The following is a 21,528-nucleotide window of genomic DNA, read 5'->3' on the forward strand; positions in this document are numbered from 1 at the left end:
ATTAGCAGGAGTCGGATAGGAAGTAGAGTAGCTGGGACTTGAACTGGCACTCATATGGGATGCCAGTGTTGAAGGCAGCAGCTGAACTTGTTGCACCAGAACACCAGCCCCAGCACTGATGGTCTTTACCTCCCCTCCCCTCCCCTCCACTGCACTTAGGCTGCTCATCCCATGCCACAACCTGTCCTGGTCTAGAAATGGCTCATTTCTGTACTCCTAAGCCTCTGTGGCAATCAACCCCCAGCGTGAATGCTCTCCCCTGCACCTGCTCCTACAGTTTCCAGCCTCACACAGCTCTGGAATACTTCATGCTCTTTTCTTTGTATTATCTCTCGCTGAATTCTCACAGTTCTTATTTCAATTGTTGTCTTCTCAGCAATCCTCTTGCTTCCTTGCTTCTCCCTTATACTCACCCAGCAAAACCCTGCCTCCTAATACACTTCTCTAGGTCTATGAATTGGTGCTTGTGGTTTGCTCATGAAAATTACTGTTTTTCTGATAGTCCCTAGACTTCTCACCCCTGCCCTCTTTCTTTCCCATACTTTCTACACCTCAACTTCTTGCTCATTCCCAACAGAGGCCTAACTTTGCTCACTAAGAAAACTGAGGCTGTATGGTAGGGAGTTCCTTAACTTACCTTCCATTTTTTTTAAAATTTATTTTTTTATTTTTGACAGGCAGAGTGGATAGTGAGGGAGAGAGGGACAGAGAGAAAGGTCTTCCTTTACCTTTGGTTCACCCTCCAATGGCCGCCGCGGCTGGCGCGCTGCGGCCGGTGCACCGCACTGATCCAGGTTCTTTTCCTGGTCTCCCATGGGGTGCAGGGCCCAAGCATTGGGCCATCCTCCACTGCACTCCTGGGCCATAGCAGAGAGCTGGCCTGGAAGAGGGGCAACCGGGACAGAATCTGGCGTCCTGACTGGGACTAGAACCCAGTGTGCCAGCACCGCTAGGCAGAGGATTAGCCTGTTGAGCCATGGCGCCGGCCACCTTCCATATTTATGTCCATCTCACTATCATCTTGCCATCCTCCCCTAAAAAGCTCTTAGGGAAAGAACGCCTAGCTCTTGTTTATTAAGGCTTGGGATCTGGCCCCCTATGTCTGCAGCTGTAAGCCCAAAAACTTGCTTACATCTTTCCCATAAGAAAATCTGAACCAAACAAAAAAGCCTTGTTACTACCCTATCTCCTTCAACTTCCTACAAAGATAAACCTGAATTAGCTCTCTTCACTACCTCCCAACGCTCTTTAATCTGGCTGCTGTCAGATTGTCCACAAGGAACTGGTGAGTCAGAACAAACTGCCCTTCCTCCTCCATGAGTCGTTTGATCCAGCTGGCCCTCCCTTCCACCTGCAGCTTCCTCCCTACATTCCTCCTCTTTGCCATCAAACCTCAGGTACCTCTTCTGAGTTTCCCTTATTGGCTTCCTTTGGGCTCTGCTTCCCCCAATGCCAGGATCCTGGGTTTATTGTGTGCTCTGCTCTTCCTGCTTGGGGTGCTGTCCCTGAGTGACCTCAACAGCTCTTGTGGTGTCAGTAACTACAGGCATCTCACAAATTCACACACCTCTAGCTCTCTTCAGGCGTCTGAGTCCTAAGCCACATGCACAATTGTGCACTGGACATCTCCACTTAAATGCCCCACCCAGGCACCTCAGACTCAGCCTTGGTCTAACAAAATCGGTATCTTTTCAGCTACCTCCCCCTGGATTCTTTGTGAATTGTGTCATCTTCTAGCACCCAAGTCTGTTTCCCATTTTTAGTCAGTCGTGAGCTCTAGCAAGATGGGATGATTTTTTCCACTAGCACCCTGAAGGATGTGGTGGGGCATTGAAGAGTGGGGAGGAAGACCTGGCAGGGATGGCGCCCAGGAGGGGACCCAGTGCAGGAAGAGTAGCTATGGGTTGATGTTTTTAGTCTTGGGTAAGGTTACTGAGCATCACCAAATGCTGAAGGTAATTGGAATTCTGGAGGAAAAACGAACAAAATTTGCCTGTGCCCCAACAGATTTGAAAAGATACAGCTCAGAGAGGAACAGGGGCAGAGAGAAAGAAAGCACCATAGTAAGATGTGCGAGGGCAAGTGCACTTGGATCTCTGAATGGTAAGGTGACCCCAAGGAACCACGGTTCTTCAGGTCCCATTCACAGATTCTTCCTCTGCACTGTCTTCCCAACCTGCTCATACCCACATCTTGTCCAAAAAGCCAAAAAGTCATGGCTTCTTCCTTAGCTCCTTAGACAAGGTCTTTCAGGATGCGGTCCCTGTTTGTTATGCAGGCGCATCCCTTGCTACCATCTCCAGCCACATGGAAATCCGTCCAGCCCGATAGAAGTGTCAGTAGTTCAGAGAGGGATGCTGTGCTCCTATGCCCCCTCACCTCCATTCACTTCTGTTTCCATTTGTCCTTCAACACTCAGCTCAAGCACCATCTTCCAGAGGTTTTGCACAATCCCCAAATCTGACTCTTCTGGGCTGTTTTGCACAACCAGTAAAAATGCCCTTCACCGCACTTCATGGTAATGTTGGTTTGCCTCTCTTCCCGAACAGATTGGCTTCTTGATGAAGGTAGCTCTCAGTCTGTCAAGTCCCTAATAACCAGCTCATAAACAACACTTGATTATCTGTAAATGAGTAGAGTTCTTAACCATGAAAAATTTAAAGCTGAAGCAGTAGGCTGCTATTTGACCTAGAAAGCTTTTCATTTAAGTTACAGAGATCTTGCATCCAGCGGTTCACTTACCAAATGGCCATGACCCTGGGGGCCTGGAAGCCAGGAGCTTCACCCAGCTCTCCCACATGGGTGGCAGGGGCCACTTGGGCCATCTTCCACTGCTTTCCCAGGTGCATTAGCAAGGAGCTGGATTGGAGCAGCCGGGCCTCGCATGGGTGCCCATATGGGATGCAGGTGTGGCAAGCAGATGATTAAACCTCCCCCCGACTCTGCGCCACAATGCTGGCCCTAATCTAGAAAGCTTTTAACCCTTAAACAACAGGCCATTTGACTGTGTTATTTCACCTGCAAACCCTGCACGGAGTTCCTTATGGGAAAGCCCAGTGTTGCTGGTCCATCTGCCAGTAGAGAAATCCAGACATTCACGAGTGCATCTCCACGAGGCATCATCAGCCAGTTTACCCATCTCAAGCTGTCATCTGTAGAACACAGCTCACTGTGGTTCTCCTGGCCTTGACTCTGATGGCCCACAGGTACCCGTAACCGTTAAGAGGTGGGCAGATAGACAGCTGCGGTGAGGTTAAGGGGTGTGCGGGGTGTTTTGGTGTGTTTGGACGTGTTTTGGGGGAGGGAAGGGAAGGAGGCCGGTCTAGACTTGACTTGGTGGCGTTCGCCTCCCCACCTTCTTGCAGCCCCCTAATATCCTCCGTGCACTAGTCCCGGCTATACATGCATTCATGTAGCTGACGCGCGTCCCCGGCCGGAGGGACCCAAGGCGTTCTCCTCCAATCCTGCAACCCCCCTGCCCAGAGGAATGCTCGAGGCACAGCAGGTGTTCCGCAAACATTTCTTCGGCCTGCGCTACCGCGACGCATGGCCGCAGAACCGGGACCCCAGTGGGCACCAACGGCCGGGCCCCGGCGCCCGCGCGGAGACCGTTCTCCGGCTCGCGTGGGCGCGGCCCGGGGGCCGCCGGGGAGGGGACCGGCGACGCGAGGCGACGGCCGGGCCAATGAGCGCCGGCGGGCGGGGCTCGCGGCGGCGCCCGGGCGCGCGCGGGGCTGGGCGTGCCGCGGCTGACGCGCAGGGCCGGGAGGGCCAATGGGCGCGGGGTGGCGGGCGGGCGGGCGGGCCTGCAGGCCGGGGGCTGGAGGACGGCGAGCGGGCGGCGGGCCGGACAGACTGACGTGCGGCTGCATCGCGGAGGCGCATGGCGGGGATGGCGCTGGCGCGGGCCTGGAAGCAGATGTCCTGGTTCTACTACCAGTACCTGCTGGTCACGGCGCTCTACATGCTGGAGCCCTGGGAGCGCACTGTGTTCAGTATCCTGCCCGGGCGGCGGGCGCGGGGGGCCGGCGTGGGGGCGCGGGCCGCATCCTTCAGGGCCCGGGGCCTGGGTCCGGGCGCGGCGGCGGCGGCGCCGGGGGGCGCGGAGACTGCAGGTCTCGGGGCTGAGGACGGCGCTGGCGCGGTGAAGGGAGGCGAGGACCCTGGAGATCCGGGGTTGCTCGTGAAGTCACTGGACCCAAGGTAGAGGCGTCTTTATTTCTGGAGGAAATCCCCGAGGGCGATGTCTAACCGGGTGCGTCCTCGCCTCCACTCGGGCCGCGCCTGCCTTTGGTTCAGTCCCTGGTTCTGTGGGAGGCAGGGGCCGTGTTAAATGGAGCAGATCGCTCCCAGCTTGGAAGCCTTTGACCTTTAACTGTCCCCGGTTTAGCTGGCTTTGGTCCCAAGGAGAATTCCAACCAGTTGGCCAGCTTTTTAACCACGTTGTGAATTTGGGGTCATGACACCGAGATCCAGTTTTGGAAAGCAGTCTTAAGTTATTGCACCGTTTGGGTCATCAAGATGGGTAGTTTAAAAAGTGTGTGTGTGTGTGTGTGTTTAATTTTCCCACGAAGTCTTTGCACCGTAGGTAGAAGCCAGGCCTGAAAAGGAATTCGTGGTGAGCTGTGGATAGGGTTTGAAACTATTTGGGTCGGTAGTTAACAAATTCTTAGGAAGAACTCTTGAGTGATTACTATAAGCAAGTAACTGTGCTTGGCTGTACTTTGGCTGTACCTTACCTCATCTAACTTTCACAACCTTCCAGTTAATAACTCGAGGTTGTGGAGACTCCCTGAAGTCTGTGGTCCCCCACCTCCAGTTGTTTTGATTGGCATCCTGTGATTGGCATCCTTTGAGGATATTGTTGTAGGATAAATGCTGTTGATAAGATGTTACTTTTTTTTTTAAACTTCGGGTTCCAGCATGAAACAGATACTTCACACAGCCTGTTTCCCTCATCCAGGCTGTCTGCTTTTCCTTGTGGATTCCTTGGAGTAGCTTGCTTTAGAACAACTTGGTTAATGCACTGTTGCATTCCGGTGAGTGAGTGAGTGGAGGTAGTTTCATTCCTAGTCTATCAAGTGTGTTTGTGTTTAAATAGCAGAAGGTTGTACGCAAAGCTCTTTTTTGTTCCAGCACTTTTGAGGAATTTTGGCTGCTTACAAAGCAATTTATTTATTACTCTTGGTCTTTCTTCCCAAATCTGGAATTTAGGAACCAGAATGCATGTTTTGGTTTTATGCTTTGAATATAAAGTCTGCCTGATTTCCTGCAGTTTTTTTTTTTTTTTTTGGAAGCTAGAGTTTAGTCTCACTCTAGTGTCTATAGGTTAGGGCTTGTGAGGTCAGGCCTTGTAAAATGTGTACTTTCATGGGTATGTGTTTGAAATTTCTCACTGGAAGCATGTAATCTTAACTCATTCAAAATCATCTTGAAGTTGATTTAAACAATGGAGGAATAAATTGAAACACTTTGAATCAGAGGTTGCATGTTGAGCCCACTACTGGAGTCTCTGGTAGATTTTATACTTAGAAGCTTTTGTTGACATATGGATAAATGCTACAATGTCAGTCGTGTAAGACTTATTCTGTATTATGGTGCAGTAATAAGAGTCTTATAAACACCAAGGCATTTTTGAGGTTGGAGAAATAAATTATGAAGTGAAATGTAGTACCTCTATTGATTTTTGCCTTTTTTAATGTCTCACTGTCTTATGTGACCAAGTGATTAAAAATTTTTTTTTAGGTTAGTAAGAAATGCAACCACTAGTATCTGGTGCTATAGAATATTATGATTTTTTTAAAAGTTTTTTTTTATTTATTTGAAAGAGTTACACAGAGAGGAGAGGCAGAGAGAGAGAGAGAGGGAGGAAGGTCTTCCATCTGATGGTTCGCTCCCCAGATGGCCTCAATGGCTGGAGCTGTGCCGATCAGGAGCCAGGAGCTTCTTCCAGGTCTCCCACGTGGGTGCAGGCACCCAACCACTTGGGCCATCTTCTCCTGCTTTCCCAGGCCATAGCAGAGAGCTGGACAGGAAGTGGAGCAGCCAGGTCTCGAACTGGCACCCATATGGGATGCCGGCGCTTCAGGCCAGGGCCTTAACCCACTGTGCCACAGTGCCGGCCCTAGAATATTATGATTTTTAAAAACAGATTTATTTGTTTCTTTGAAGGCAGAATTAGAAGGAGAAGCAGAGAGATCCTCCATCTGTCATTTCACTCCCCAAAAGGCTGCAATAGCTGGGCTGGACCAGTCTAAGCCAGGAGCTCCTTCCCAGTCTCCTACTTGGGTGGCAGGGCCCCAAGCACTTGGACAATCTTCCTCTGCTCTTATGCCCCTCTGGTCTGTTAATGTGGCTTTCAGAAAAGTCCTTTCAGACATGAGACACTTATCAGCTGGTGCACTGGGAGCAAAAGCTATGAAATCTCAAGAAACTGGAAATTAATATTTCCACTCTTAGATTATTATCAACTGTTTATAGTATTCCACTTTGACTTCTAGTTATTTATTCATTTTTAGAAGATTTTATTTATTTATTTGAAAGGCAGAGTTATATATAGAGAAACAGAGAGAGAGAGAGGGAGATCTTCCATCTCTGATTCACTCCCCAGATGGCTGCAATGGCCTGGATGAGGCCAGGCCAAAGCTAGGAGTCTGGAATTCCACAAGCACTTGCACCATCCTCTGCTGCTTTCCCAGGGGCATTAGCAGGGAGCTCAATTGGAAGTGGAGCAGCTGGGACCTGAATCAGCTCCCATAAGGGAAGCTGGCATCACAGTGGCTATTCCTGCTGCATCACAATGCCAGCACCTAGTTATTTTTTTAATTTTAATTTTTAAATTAAACAATTTTTAAAAGATTTATTTTATTTATTTGAAAGGCAGAGGTAGAGAGAGAGAGAGAGAGAGAGAATGAGAGAGAATATCTTTCCTCTGCTGGTTTACTCCCCAGATGGCTGCAATGGCCAGTGCTGAAGCCAGGAGCCAGGAGCTTTTTTCCAAGTCTCCCATGTGGGTGCAGGGGCTCAAGCACTTGTGCTGTCTTCTGCTTTCCTAGGCAATTAGCAGGGAGCTGGACGGGAATAGAGCAGCTGGGACTGGAACCCATGTCCATATAGGATGCTGGCATCATAGGCAGCAGCTTTACCCCTTTGCCATAGTGCCAGCCCCAATTTTTAAAGTGTGTTATTTATCTGTCCTGTAGTTTGTAACATCAGTTTGAGATTGAGTCCTCCTTCTAACTTGGAGGAAGAACTGAATGAGAAAGTTGCTTTTTTAAAATATATTTATTTATCTGTTTGAAAGAGTTACAGAGAGGCAGAGGCAGAGGCAGAGAGAGAGAGAGAGAGAGAAGTCTTCTATCCACTGGTTCACTTCTCAAATGGCTGCAATGGCCAGAGCTGAGCTGACCCGAAGCCAGGAGCCAGGAGCTTCTGGGTCTCCCACGCAGGTGCAGGGGCCCAAGCAGAGAGCTGGATTTGGAAGTGGAGCAGGCAGGACTAGATGCTGGCACTGCAGGTGGCGGCTTTACCTGCTACGCCACAGCGCCAGCCCCAAAGCTCCATTTTTTCCCCCTGACTTCTCAGATGCCTAACAGTGAAGTAATTTAGATTTTATAAGTTCATTAATAATTAATAAACTTTGCCCAGAACTGTTTTTTGTGGCCAGTTACATGGCTTTAGAAAGATACATACTTTCTCTAGCTTCAAAATTACATTGAATGTAATCAGCACTGCTAGAAACCTAAAATTTGATGTAAGAGAAATTTGCACCTGTCGTCTCAAAATTGGTCTGAGAACAGAGGAAGGCTTTATATTAACATTAAAAAAATTTTAAAGCAGAAGGCAAGTGCTGTAGATGTCATTTCACTTCTATAACTCCTTTAATCATTTGAAGTTTCTGTTTTCGGGAAGACTGATAGGCTGCTGTAACTATTTCTGCACATTTTCTCAGGATATCCTTGAACATCTACATGTATGTTTAGAAATTATTTGCTTCCTTATTTCTTCCCAGTTCAAGTAGGTAGACATTAGTTAAAAACAGTTCTAAGTTGATGAATGTAAGTATTTTGAACTTGATAAAGACATTGTTACTTAAAAATAGCATTTAAAATATTTCTAAGGAAATGCACCTGTTGTGTCAAGGCAGACAAGTTGTAGATAGTTCTTGAAATAGTAAGATTTACAAGTGGGTTTTTAAAATTCTTCTATGCTAGGGATTGTATCCTAATTTTTCTCTTATTTTCTGATATCTCATGTGAAATGATGTATTTGCTTTTGGTTTGTCAACCAGTATTTCAACTCCATGTGCAGACATGATTTCTGTTTTACAAAGCAAAGAAGGGGAATAGCACATTTGTTAAGACAGAAGGTAACAATAGAAAAATCTTTTACGTGTTAACTGGTATTACAATGTAAACAGAAGGAGGCCTACCATAGGATCTCTGGCCCTCTCTCAGGAAGGAAAGTTTTTCATTTTCAAACTTTTTAGTATGTTTCAAAGGCTCCCTTCCTCTCCTGGCAGCCAAGGATAGGAAAGGCAAAGACTTAGTTTTGTAACCAAGGCAGGTTTTGTAACCAGTGAGACACTCCCCATAGTGCTTCACCGAATAACATTGTAACCATGCCTGTTGGGGAGAGGTGGACAAGTTAAAAATAGTTACTTAAAATAATTTGAATCCTAAGAATGTTATTTTAACTTTGTTAATTGAAAAATAAAGTCTGGTGAACATGTAACCACTGTGTTAAATTTGCCATCTCTCTGCTGCTGCTTATGTTTCCATGGCATTTTATATTTCAACTTATTTTAAGCAAAATGTGGGCAGTTTTTTGGTTTATATTAAGAATTAAATTCCCCTTAAAAGACAGTTCATGTTTCATCAAAAGATGTGTTTCTTCCTTCTAAGCCACAGTGCTGAGTACACACAGAATGCTTGAGAATATTTGTCTACATATTGTCATTTTAAAGTAATTGCAGAAATATTTGGGGGTTGGGAAAAGAGACATGGTTTCAAACCACTCTTAGAGTAAGTAGCTTTGGAGCTTTGCTTTTTCTGATGAACAGAATTCAGTTCTCAAAAAAATTCAAATTTAAGGTAGTAGAAAATGCATAGATTGGATGAACTGCTTTGATTTGTCTTGGAGATGATAACAAAATTTATGTTGCTCTATTGTTTGTAAAATGTGCATGTTTGCTGAATTCTATATCCCATAAGTATTATGTCCCTTCCACATACCAGATACTAGCCTAGATACAGGGGCTATAACTTCTCATGCCACTAGATAAGTAGAACATACAAACTGTTGGATTGTTACAACTGTTATGGATAAAAATGAAACTGAAGTGGGTGGGAAGTGTTTTTCCAGTTTTAGCTGGAGTGGTCAGGAGGGTACATTTCGAAAGATTTAATCTGGGAGAGAATTCCAGAGGAATGAGCATTCCAGACAGAAGGCACAGTGTGCAAATGCCCGTAGGCCGAGCGGGTCTGGCATGTTTCAGGAACAGCAGAGTGGCCAGTGCGGCTGGAGCTGCACGAAGAGAGGCTGTGAACAGTGCAAACGGCTGTTGGGGCCTCCTGAGGTTTGAGATGAAGGGAGGTACTTGTACCTTTTGAATAGATTTAAGGGTTAAAATCCGTGTGCAATTCTCAAGGACATTTTAATGTTTAATAAAGTAAGACAGTCAGCCATAACAATATACAGTTGGCTCTTTGTGTCTGCGGGTTCTGCATTTGTGTATTCAACTGAGGATCAAAATACTAACATTGTATCAATACTGACCATGCAGTAACTTTGTTCCCTGTCAGTATTCCCTAAGCAATATGCTATAGCAATGATTTTCATTGTACTGGGGATTATAAATCATCTGGAGCTGATTTTTTTTTTTTTTTTTTTTGACAGGCAGAGTGGATAGTGAGGGAGAGAGAGAGAGAGAGAGAGAAAGGTCTTCCTTTTTGCCGTTGATTCACCCTCCAATGGCCACTGCGGCCAGCGTATCTCGCTGATCCGAAGCCAGGAGGCAGGTGCTTCTCCTGGTCTCCCATGCGGGTGCAGGGCCCAAGGACTTGGGCCATCCTCCACTGCCTTCCAGGGCCATAGCAGAGAGCTGGCCTGGAAGAGGGGCAACGGGGATAGAATCCGGCACCCCGACCGGGACTAGAATCTGGTGTGCTGGCGCCGCAAGGTGGAGGATTAGCTGTTAAGCTACGGCGCCGGCCTATGGAGCTGATTTTTAGTATATGGCAGGATGTATGGTTATAGACCAGTACTACACCATTTTATGTAAGAGGCTTGAACATCCACAGATTTTGGTATCTGGGAGCAGTCCTGGAATCAATCCTCCACAGATACTGGGCAACAACAGTACTGTTTTTTTCTTTGTGGGATTCAAAGATATTTTCTTTTTTTTTAAACTTCTTTTTTTTTTTAAGTTTTATTTATTTATTTGAAAGGCAGAGTTACAGAGAAGCAGAGGCAGAGAAAGAGAGAGAGAGAGAGAGAGAGAGAGAGAGTCTTCCATCCACTGATTCACTCCCCAAATGGCCACAATGGCTGGAGCTGGGCTGATCCAAAGCCAGGAGCTTCTTCCACATCTCCCACATGAATGCAGAGGCCCAAGGGTTTGGACCATCTTCTACTGCTTTCCTAGGCCATAGCAGAGAGCTGGATTGGAAGTGGAGCAGCCAGGACTTGAACCAGTGCCCATATGGGATGCCAGCACTGCTGGTGGCAGCTTTACCTGCTATGCCATAGCACTGGCCCCTAAACTTCTTATTTTAAATGAAGATTTATTTATTTGATTTATTTATTTGAAGAGAGTCTTCCATCCACTGGTTCACTCCCTAAATGCCATAATAGCTGGAGTCAGAGCAATCTGAAGCCAAGAACCAGGAGCTTCTTCTGGAACTCCCATGTGGGTGCAGGGGCCCAAGCACTTGGGCCATCCTCTGCTGTTTTCCCAGGCCATTGCAGAGAGCTGGATCAGAACAGGAGCAGCCAGAACCTGAACTGGAGCCCGTATAAGATGCTGGCACTGCAGGTGGAGGCTTAACTTATGCTACAGCACCAGCCCTGATAATTTCATTTGGAATGGAAAAAGATACAACCTTTGAGCTGGTGCTGTGGCATAGCGGGTAAAGCCGTTACCTGCGGTGCTGGCATCCCATATGGGCACCAGTTCTAGTCCCGGCTGTTCCATTTCCGATCCAGCTCTCTGCTATGGCCTGGGAAAACAGTAGAAGACGGCCCAAGTACTTGGGCCCCTGAACCCTCGTGGGAGACCCAGAGGAAGCTCCTGACTCCTGGCTTCGGATTGACTCAGCTTTGGCCGTTGCAGCCATTTGGGGAGTGAACCAATGGATAGAAGACCTCTCTTTCTCTCTCTGTCTTCAAATAAATACATCTTTATAAAGAAAACAGATAAAACCTTTGAACAGTATTTTCTCATGTTTTATGTAGTGTCTTAGGTTCCCAAGGTGGTGGAGTTCATTCTGCCCTCAAAGAAACAAGAGACCAATTTGAGGGAGAATTAGAATGTACACAGGGTCTCAGCTGAGTTCCTCCCAAGCAGTTTCGGCTGAGGGAGCATAGAGTGCCCTGGGGCGCAGGGCAGGAATTCTGAGCGTGGTGGACTGGGAGTGTGTGGAGGACTCTGTGGAAGTGGATTTGAATGGTTTTAAATTTCCCTCCCAGATAGAGAAGGTGCAGACCAGCATGTAAGGGTATTGGGATGGCAAGTGTGTAAATATGGCAGGAACCTCTCTTGAAGGCAGACTAGGAGGAAAGTAAAGTTGAAAACGTAGCCTGAGGCCATCTACTCCCAACCAAATACATTGGCCTTCATGTCTAAGCGTGTGGATCACAAAGGGACATGGTGATGGTCTTCTTGCCCCCTGCCTGGGCCACTATGCTGTCACCTGGGTCAGCAGTTTCTGTGTGTCTTTCCTGAGACACTCTGAATATGTGGTAAATATATCCTTAATTGATATTTTGATGTATATGGTTTGGTGGAATTAAAGTCTTTGGAAGCAAGAGGTGTTTGAGGAATGTATTTATTGTGCCACCTTAGCAGGTACTACTATTGATTGGCATGATTGTGTATGATTAGTGTCTCTACCAGTATGTTGTATATTTTATAAAGAGATCCAGCAAATAAAACACAGTTGCTGAAGCAAAACCCTGTATTTGGCTAGTGGGCACCTTCAGGTCATCTCTGTCCCTGTCTGGCAGAGGCTCCCCTGAACTAGTCTGTAAAAGAAATTATTTAAGCCTCTGTTCACTGGAACCTGTTACTAGACCTTTTCCTTAATGAGCTTCCTTTTTGAAGAGAGAGAGAGTGTGTGTGTGTGTGTGTGTGTATATGTATATATATATATATATATATATATATATATATATATAGTCTGAGACTTTAAATAGACTTCCAATAAAAATCTGTGATTTGATAATTAGGCAGAATTCTCAATGTCAGACAAAGTTGTTTCTCAAAGTATTCTCAGTAAGTAAGCCTAATGCCTTTTAGAAAGATTTCTACCAAGATACTTTGAAGCAAAATGTGGTTTCAGAATAACCTTGAAATAGCCTGAACATTTTGCACTACCTTCAAACTTATGTAGGAAAAGAACTCAGCAATCTTTAATCTTTCATCTGCATTTTCTGCTATTCCCTTTGACCTTCCCGTTGTAGAAATGAATGCAGGTTTCCATTACCATGGAGGGTGAAGTGGGAGAAATTGAGGCAGGGATAATTGTAACTGACAAATTCATAGATTGCAATCCTCCAGCCCAGTGGTCTTCAGACTTTGTGTACCCCCGAGAGAAAGAACAGCATGGTCTATGTAACCTTATGCTCATTTAGATTGATTGATATGTGAGTCTCTCAAAGTAAATTTAGATGGTTACAAAGGATTGTACTTCATGCTTTTTAGAATATACTTTAATATGGTATATGTTTGTTGAAACTTAAAATTATGATTTTTTTTCCTCATACAATCATGTTCATCTTATCACCTGATTGGCAAAGCCAGTCTTCATTGTGAAGCCAAACAGGTAAAATCAGCCTGGATTGCTATCAGAAAAGGCTCAGTGCCATTTTTCTATTAAAAAATATAATGTAAATACCTTTATTCCTGTCTTAATTCATTAGATGGATAGATGGATGAGGCTTGGTACTGTGCCAGAAGTTTGTTACCTGAATGAATTAAAGTATAACCCAAGTTAGTTATTATCCCTTTGTGTGGTGTCCCAGTGGTTATTTTATACCCTAGAGAAATGCAAACTTGTAAGATTCAGGAAGTCACGTGGGAGACGTGATGGTTTGCGGGGGATGGGAAGGAGAACTAGCAGACCACATTCTTCACCTGGCTCAGCTTTAGGGAGTGCACAGTGGAGGCGGAGGATCTGTGAATGGCGTTTCCTTAGACCATCCTGATCTCCTGCAAAGCCCTCTTTACCTTCAGGACTCCCGCGTCCTAGTTTGCAGAGAGCTGCTCTCACTTGGTTTACACTGCCTTTATGGTTGGCTACATGAGAGTGCTAGAATACTCCTTATCTGTCCTCCTTGGAATATATATATATATATATATATATATATATATATATATATATATTATTCAGTAGCTTCCAGGAAAGGAAGAAGATACTGAAAATCATGCTTCACAGGCACTGGGTCTGTACCAGGACAGGCTGGGAAAGGCATGGGTGGTTCGTGGCCGAAGGGGTCGCACCACACATCAGTATTCTGCAGTGTTCCAGCGTGTGGTGACCGGATGACCTGACCGGATGACCGTGGGTGTGTCTTTGTTGCTTCATTTGCTTAAACATTTTGATTATTCCAGGCTTTGAGTGTTGTAACTCAAACACTCACTTAGCTAAGCTAAGCTACATTCTTTTGATTTCTCATAAGAACAAGCCCCACATGCTCAAATTTAATAATTAAAACTATGTGTTCCAGAAGATCTACTTGATAGAGTATATATACTTTTCATAAATTGGAATGCTTCAAAAATAGTAGTTATGGGATAGTAGAAAGTGAATGTTTATGATCAATATGAGAAATAGAAGTTTTACTCTTTTTTAAAAAAATATTTATTTATTTGAAAGGCAGAGATAAAAGGAGAAAGAGATCTTCCATCCACTGGCTCACTCCTTAAATGGCTGCAATGGCTGGCGCTGGGCCAGGCTGAAGCCAGGAGCTTCATGTGGGTCTCTCATGTGGGTGCAGGGGCTCAAGCATTTGGGCCGTCTTCCACTGCTTTTTCTAGTGCACTAGCAGGGAGCTAGATTGGAAGTGGAGAAACCGGAACTCAAACTGGCACCCGTAGGAGATGCTGACACTAAAGGAGGAGGCTTACCTTTCTATGCCATGGTGCTGGCCCCAGAAGTTTTACTAGTACAAGAATTTTGACCAACTTGTGTTGAAAATTTCCAGAATAATAGGGCTTGTGGGGAAATAGTATGGAAGCAGACTGCTTAAAACTGATGCAAGTTAATATGCAAGCACTAATAAAAACAGTAATTGGCATCTTGAGGCATGATTGGTACAGCCTAGGTAGGCAGCTCGGCATGGCTGGAAGCTGCTGCAGGGGACATTAGCAATGCATAGACACAGTGAATGGCTATGCTGGCGGTAGGAGTTGATGTAATGCAGATAGCCAGAAGCTGAGAGCTCTGCCAGACTGGAGGTGTGCCTCTCTGGAAAAGGAGCTGGGGTGCACATGCTCATTTCTCATTTTAAAATAGAACCAAAAGAACTTCTGCCTATGCAGTGGCTGAGCTGAGAGATGTCTCCTGCTGAAGATTAAATTCTTTTTCACAAATCTGTCTCCCCTCATTGATGTAAAATCCTATATGAAACAATATAGCTCGTACCCTGTATTAGTCATATGTGAACTAATTGATGTTCCAGAAATGTGTGGGAGCAGAACAGATTATATTTGGGAGCACATTGTCCCCCCTTGACACCAGGACTTCAACTTTTCGTGAAGGGAATAGACACTCTGATGAACAGTGCTGTACATCCATTCATAACTGTGGGGTCTTGAATCATAGCTGCAAACCATTTCCAGGATTTCAGTTCCAATTGAAAAACTTCACAATTATTGCTGATTTCAGCAATGTGCTTTATTTTTATTGTATTCTTTAAAATTTAATTTATTTGAGGAAAGAGTATGAGAGAGTGAGCAAGAGAGAGAGCACGAAAACACTCCTATCTGCTGGTTCAACCCCAAAATTCCCACAGTGGCACTAGCTGGGGCCAAAACTGGGAACCAGGAATTTAATCCAGGTCTCCCATGTATAGCTGAGCCATTACTACCAGGGTCTGCATTAGCAAGAACCTAGAATAAGGAGCACAACTGGGCATTGAACCCAGGGACTCTGATATGAGATGTGGGCATCTAAACCAGAGTATTAACCACCAGGCCAAATGCCCAAACTTTATTTTTTAAAAAAAATTATTTATTTGAAAGGCAAAGTGAGAGAGAGAGAGAGAGAGACAGACAGACAGACAGAAACAGATCATCTGTCTGCTGGGCCACAATAGCCAGGGTTGAGACGGGCTGGGACCAGAGCCCAGAATTCCATCCAGATCTCCCTGTGGGTGGCAAAGACCTAGGTACCTGGGCCTTCATGTGCCCCATTTGTAAGTGCATTTGCAAGAACCTGGATCACAAGTGGAGTAGCTGGGACTCCAGACGGCACTCTGATATGGGATGGGATGTCTCAAGTGGTGGCTTAAACCCTTGCACCACAAAGCCCACCCCAAGATTTTAGAGTTTGCCATCAAGTTACAGTCTTTTTTTTTTTTTTTAAGATTTATTTATTTACTTGAAAGGCAGAATTACAGAGAGAGAGAGAGAGAGGAATTCCATCTGCTGGTTCACTCTCCAAATGGCCAAAATGGTCGGAGCTGGGCTGATCCGAAGCCAGGAGCCAGAAGCTTCTTCCAGGTTACCCATGTGGGTGCAGAGGCCCAAGCACTTGGGCCATCTTCTACTGCTTTCCCAGGCCATAGCAGAGAGCTGGATCAGAAGTGGAGCAGCTGGGACTTGAACCAGTACCCATATGGGATGCTGCCACCAAAAGTGACGGTCTTACCTGCTATGCCACAGTGCCAGCCCCTGAAAGTTATAGTTTTCTAAAAACAATTTCCTTACCTAGGTTTGTGTAATTGGCACACTGCAGAGAGCTCAGATAATGGATTTTGCTTGCTAAACTGTAACTTCTGATGCTCATGTGATACCCTGTGAAATGACTCAACAGTACCAGATTATTTAACTGTGACATTATCAGTATCCACTTGCTTTAATTTAAGGCAGCTGGAAAAGTATCAAGAGATAGCTGATATATATATGAAAAAAATAAACTTTCTTGACATTTCTAATGGTGATAGTCTCCAGGTTTTTTTAAGTCAAGGGGAAAATTCAACTATAGTAATAAAGATTTCTTGGGTCAGCCCTGTGGTGTTGTAGACTAAGCCTCCACCTGTGGTGCCGGAATCTCATATGTTTGCTGGTTCAAGTCCCTGCTGCTCCTCTTCTGATCTGTCTCTCTGCTATGGCCTGAGAAAGCAGTGGAGGACGGCCCAAGTGCTTGGGCCCTTGTGTCCCCATGGGGGACCCAGAAGAAGCTTCTGGCTTCATATTGCCTCAGCTTTGGCCATTACTGCCATCTGGGAAGTGAACCAGGGGATAGAGGACCTTTCTCTGTCTCTCCTTTGTAACTCTACCTCTCAAATAAATAAATAAAATCTTAAAAAAAAAAAAATTCCTGTTCAGAGCTTCATTCATGAGCCAGCAACTGCTTTCACTTTGAACTTGATTGCTTTTCAGTGAATAGCCTCTGAAAGATTTTGTCAAATGCTGTTTTCTTTTTTGGTAATGTTCCTTTAAATAAACTAGACTTATTAAAACTTTTTGAGTATTTCTAAGGATGAATAGAATTTTATTTGTTGATTTTTTAAAAAAAGACTTAACAATTTATTTGAAAGGCACACACACACACCCAGAGTGAGAGAGTGAGTGAGAGGGAGAGAGAGTGAGTGAGAGAAAGAGAGAGATATCTTCCATCCACTGGTTCACTCCCCAAATGGCTGCAATAGCTAGGGCTAGGCTGGACTGATGCCAGGAGCCTCTTCCAGGTCTCCCACATGGGTGCAGGGGCCCAAACACTTGGGCTGTCTTCCGCTGCTTTCCCAGGTGCATTAGGGAGCTGGATTGGAAGTGGAGCAGCTGGGTCTTGAACTCGCGCCCATATGGGATGCCAGCATTGCTGGTGGAAGCTTTACATGCTACGCCAGAACTCTGGCCCCATGAGTAGCATTTTAGAATTGATTTTATGAAAGGAAGCTGAAAAATATGAGATTGGATTGCTTTGAATGTCATTTTAGCTTTGCAAGTGACCAGTACGGAGACGTGAAACATTGAACAGTGAGGAAGTTTAAGTTATATCCCCTGGAACAGAGGTTCCTGGCTTCTTCTTAGAGGCTCCAGTTTTGTTTTTTTTTAAATATACATATATTTTATTTATTTATTTGAAAGTCAGAGTTACACAGAGAGAGGAGAGGCAGAGAGAGAGAGAGGTCTTCCATCCGATGGTTCACTCCCCAGATGGCCGCAACGGCTGGTGCTGCGCCGATCTAAAGCCAGGAGCCAGGAGCTTCCTCCAGGTCTCCCACATGGGTTCAGGGGCCCAAGCACATGGGCCATCTTCTACTGCTATCCCAGGTCTTAGCAGAGAGCTGGATGGGAAGTGGAACAGCCGGGACTAGAACTGGAGCCCATATGGGATACCGGCGCTTCAGGCCAGGGCATTAATCCACTGTGCCACAGCGCTGGCCCTGAGGCTCCAGTTGACCCTTGACCAACGTGGGTTTGAATTGTGCAGGTCTGTTTTATAGGAATGAGTCTTTGGAGATTTGTGACAATTTGAAAAACAAACAAAAAAACCTCACAATGAACCATGTAGCCTAGAAACAAAAAAAGTAAGAAAAATGTATATCATAATAGTCTATCATTTACTAGTACATGATATACACAACTATTATATAAAATTGGTATTTGTCCAAACGAACACAAACACAGGTTGTACATGGAGACCACTTGAGTGGATGGAAATGGAAAATCGTAACTGTCTAAAATTAACTTGAGCACACACTCTGCTACCACAGTAATTCTGTTGCCGCCTCCTTTTGGGGTTGCAGTGAGCTCAAGGGTTGTGAGTCTCCATGATGTCAATCATCTCCACCAAGCAGGTGTCTCCAGTAAATTGTATATCACTGTAATAAATGATCTCCTGAGGCTCTGCTGTATTTTTACTGTATAAAATAATCCTCAAAAATGTGTTCGATTGTGTGTTTGATGACTAAGGCTTCTGGTCAACAGCAGACTGATTTGCTACATTTTGGGGAATCAAAAGTTACATGGGGGCCGGCGCCGCGGCTCACTAGGCTAATCCTCCGCCTTGCGGCGCCGGCACACCGGGTTCTAGTCCCGGTCGGGGCACCGATCCTGTCCCGGTTGCCCCTCTTCCAGGCCAGCTCTCTGCTGTGGCCAGGGAGTGCAGTGGAGGATGGCCCAAGTCCTTGGGTCCTGCACCCCATGGGAGACCAGGATAAGTACCTGGCTCCAGCCATCGGATCAGCGCGGTGCACTGGCCGCAGTGCGCCTACCACGGCGGCCATTGGAGGGTGAACCAACGGCAAAAGGAAGACCTTTCTCTCTGTCTCTCTCTCTCACTGTCCACTCTGCCTGTCCAAAAAAAAAAAAAAAAAAAAAGTACATGGGGATTTTTTGGCTGTACAGGAGGAGTTAGTGCCCCTAACCCCTGTGTTGTTCAACGGTCAACTGTACTTTGGAGTTTCCCAAAGACTTGTGAATGGGTTACTCAGGTGGCTGGTGAAGTGCAGAGGAGCTGCTGGGCAGGAAGTGTTTGCTGCTATGGTCTTGTTTCTGATGCAGTCTTCAAAGCATTTCCTCTGTTACAGGGATTTTTTTTTTTTTTTTTTTTTAAAGTGGCTGGGATAGGGATAGAGATTGGGAATGGTGCTTCTATGGGGGAAAAGACAAAACACTTTCTTTTTATCTAGCTTGAAACTTATCAGCTCATGATTTGTTGGGGGAAACAGCAAACAAAACAAAGATTCTTGAGTGTATGGTTTCACCATCTGTTTGCCTTTATAGCCATTGAGACCATAAAATATTTATGCTATGTCCTGGTTATAAACAACTTCTCATTGTTGATTCAGCCTTTGAACAAATATTTATCTTCAGTGCCTGCACACATCCTGGCACATTATCTGCTCAGTTCTGGGATGATTTATGAAATACCTGACTTTATCAAACAGTGTACTGCAGCTGGATACAAAGACGCTTGCTCACAAGTACTTAAAATTCCGTGGTGGAGACAGGTCATAAACACACTTAACAGTCCATTTTTTTTTTTTTTTTAAATCTTATTTACTTGAAGAGTGGAGTGACTGAGAGAGATAGAAAAAGGCAGATAGATAGATGCCTCACATCTGCTGGTTCACTCCCCAGATGCCCCCAGCAGCTGGGCTGGGCCAGGAACTCCATCTGGTTCTCCCATATGGGTAACAGTGACCAAAGTATTTGGACTGTCAACTGCTGCTTTGCTAGGTGCATTAGCAGGGAGCTAGATCTCAAGTAGAGCAGCTGGTCCTTGAATTGCCACACTGATACGGGATGCTGGCATTGGCGAGATGTGGCTTAACCTGCTGTGCCACAATACCCCACCCAGAACAGTCAGTTTTTTTAGTTTTGAGGTTTTTTTGATTATAGTCAACATGGAGCCCCCTCTAGAATATAGGTCTGATTAATTTGTATCCAGCAGCCCATACTTAATCAACAGTAAGCATTGTGTAAGACAATAGATCATTACTTTGTATTTTACTTCCCAATATATGTGAATTGCATAATACTGATTGATTTTTTTAAACATTTTTCTTTGTGTGTTTATGTGTCTGTCTCAAATACCAGGGTACTTCACAAAATTCATGGGAAATGGAAATAAAACATGTTTTTTGGTGCAAAAAATTTTTGAATCTGTGTAGTTTTTTTGGTAATACATATTTTCCATGACCTTTTTGAAGATCCCTCATATGTGTGATTTCAAAAATTTTTTGCCCCAAAATGAGCTTATCCTTTAATCCCATTTTCTCCTTGAACTATTTGAAGTGCCCACATAGAGGATTGCTTTAAGGATGACAAATGGGACCCAAAAATGTTAGATGAAGGAACACATCTCATGGTATGACGAAACTCCTGCCCAAAGAGGTTGTAGCATCCCAGGATTACATTACGAATTAAAAACAAATTAGTTGCATGCCAGGTAATCTTGGGTGATTCCCAAACATAGGTCTGACTCAGAGTGTTAAATGCACAAACCCTCAAAGAATAGTTTTAATAAGGATTATATTACTGTCTGTTGCAAAACAGACTTGATTCCAAATTTTCATGTCAATCTTGAAAGATAGGTGATTTGTGCCCATATTTTATAGATAAGGAGACTGGTGATCTGAGAGTTTCTGATACAGAGGGATGGTAGAGTTGATGACTCAAACCTAAGTCTCCAATTCTGATCTGTGCTATTTCTAGCACCCAATCCTTGTGTGTCAAAGACACTTTAAACCTGGAGAGATGTGTTACAGGATGAGATGGATTGAGAATTCCTCTTAAGGATGAGGTAGCAAATGGTAGCTGCAAACTCCAAGATGTAGATGTAGCTCTGTGAGAGTGCTTCTAGGGAGATAAAGATTGTATATTTTGGGGCCGGTGCTGTGGCATAGCAGATAAAACCACTGCCTGCAGGGCCAGCATCCCATATGGGCACTGGTTTGAGTCCTGGCTGCTCCACTTCCAATTCAGCTCTCTGCTTTGGCCTGGGAAAGCAGTAGAAGATGGCTCAAGTGCTTGGGCCCCTGCTCCCATGTGGGAGACCCAGATGAGGCTCTGGGCTCTTGGCTTCAGATCTACCCAGCTCTGGTTGTTGAGGGCATTTGGGGAATGAATCAGCAGATGGAAGACCTCTCTGTCTCTCTCTGCCTCAGCCTCTCTGTAACTCTGCCTTTCAAGTAAATAAATGAATCTTTTAAAAAAAGATTGCATATTTCCCTCAGCCTTGGAACTCTTAAATGCCCAGGAATTTCAGTTAGAAATCACCTCTTCATGGAAAGCCAAGACACTGTGGCAAAAAATGGCCTATATGAAAGATCTCTGTGAGTGAGATCCTGGTGGAAAGAATGGGCCATCAAAGAAGGAGATACCTTTCTCTGAAGGGAGGAGAAAACTTCTACTTTGCTTATGGCCCTGTCTAAATAATGATGGAGTTTTTGGGCTCAAAAGGCTTCCATAGCCTTGGCAGCTCATGACAAGAGCTTTGGGTGATTAGTGATATCATAAATAAGAGTGTTAATTGTTAAATCAATGACAGGAGTCACTGTGCACTTGCTCCCCATGTAGGACCTCTGTTCTTAATGTGTTGTACTATGTGAATTAATGGTGAAACTAGTCTTCAA

General features: G+C 45.0%; 1 protein-coding gene across 1 annotated transcript in view; it reads left to right on the forward strand.

The window, feature by feature from the left end:
• Positions 1-3,835: 3,835 nt before the first annotated feature.
• SPTSSA (serine palmitoyltransferase small subunit A) overlaps positions 3,836-21,528 on the forward strand; it is a 39,709-nt gene continuing 22,016 nt past the window's right edge. The window contains exon 1 of the mRNA XM_062204619.1: positions 3,836-3,995. Coding sequence (XP_062060603.1) covers positions 3,884-3,995 — 112 coding nt within the window. The 5' untranslated portion in view covers positions 3,836-3,883. The remainder of the gene's footprint in view (positions 3,996-21,528) is intronic.

Source organism: Lepus europaeus, chromosome 11 (assembly GCF_033115175.1).
Source record: "Lepus europaeus isolate LE1 chromosome 11, mLepTim1.pri, whole genome shotgun sequence".
Lineage (NCBI taxonomy): Eukaryota > Metazoa > Chordata > Mammalia > Lagomorpha > Leporidae > Lepus > Lepus europaeus.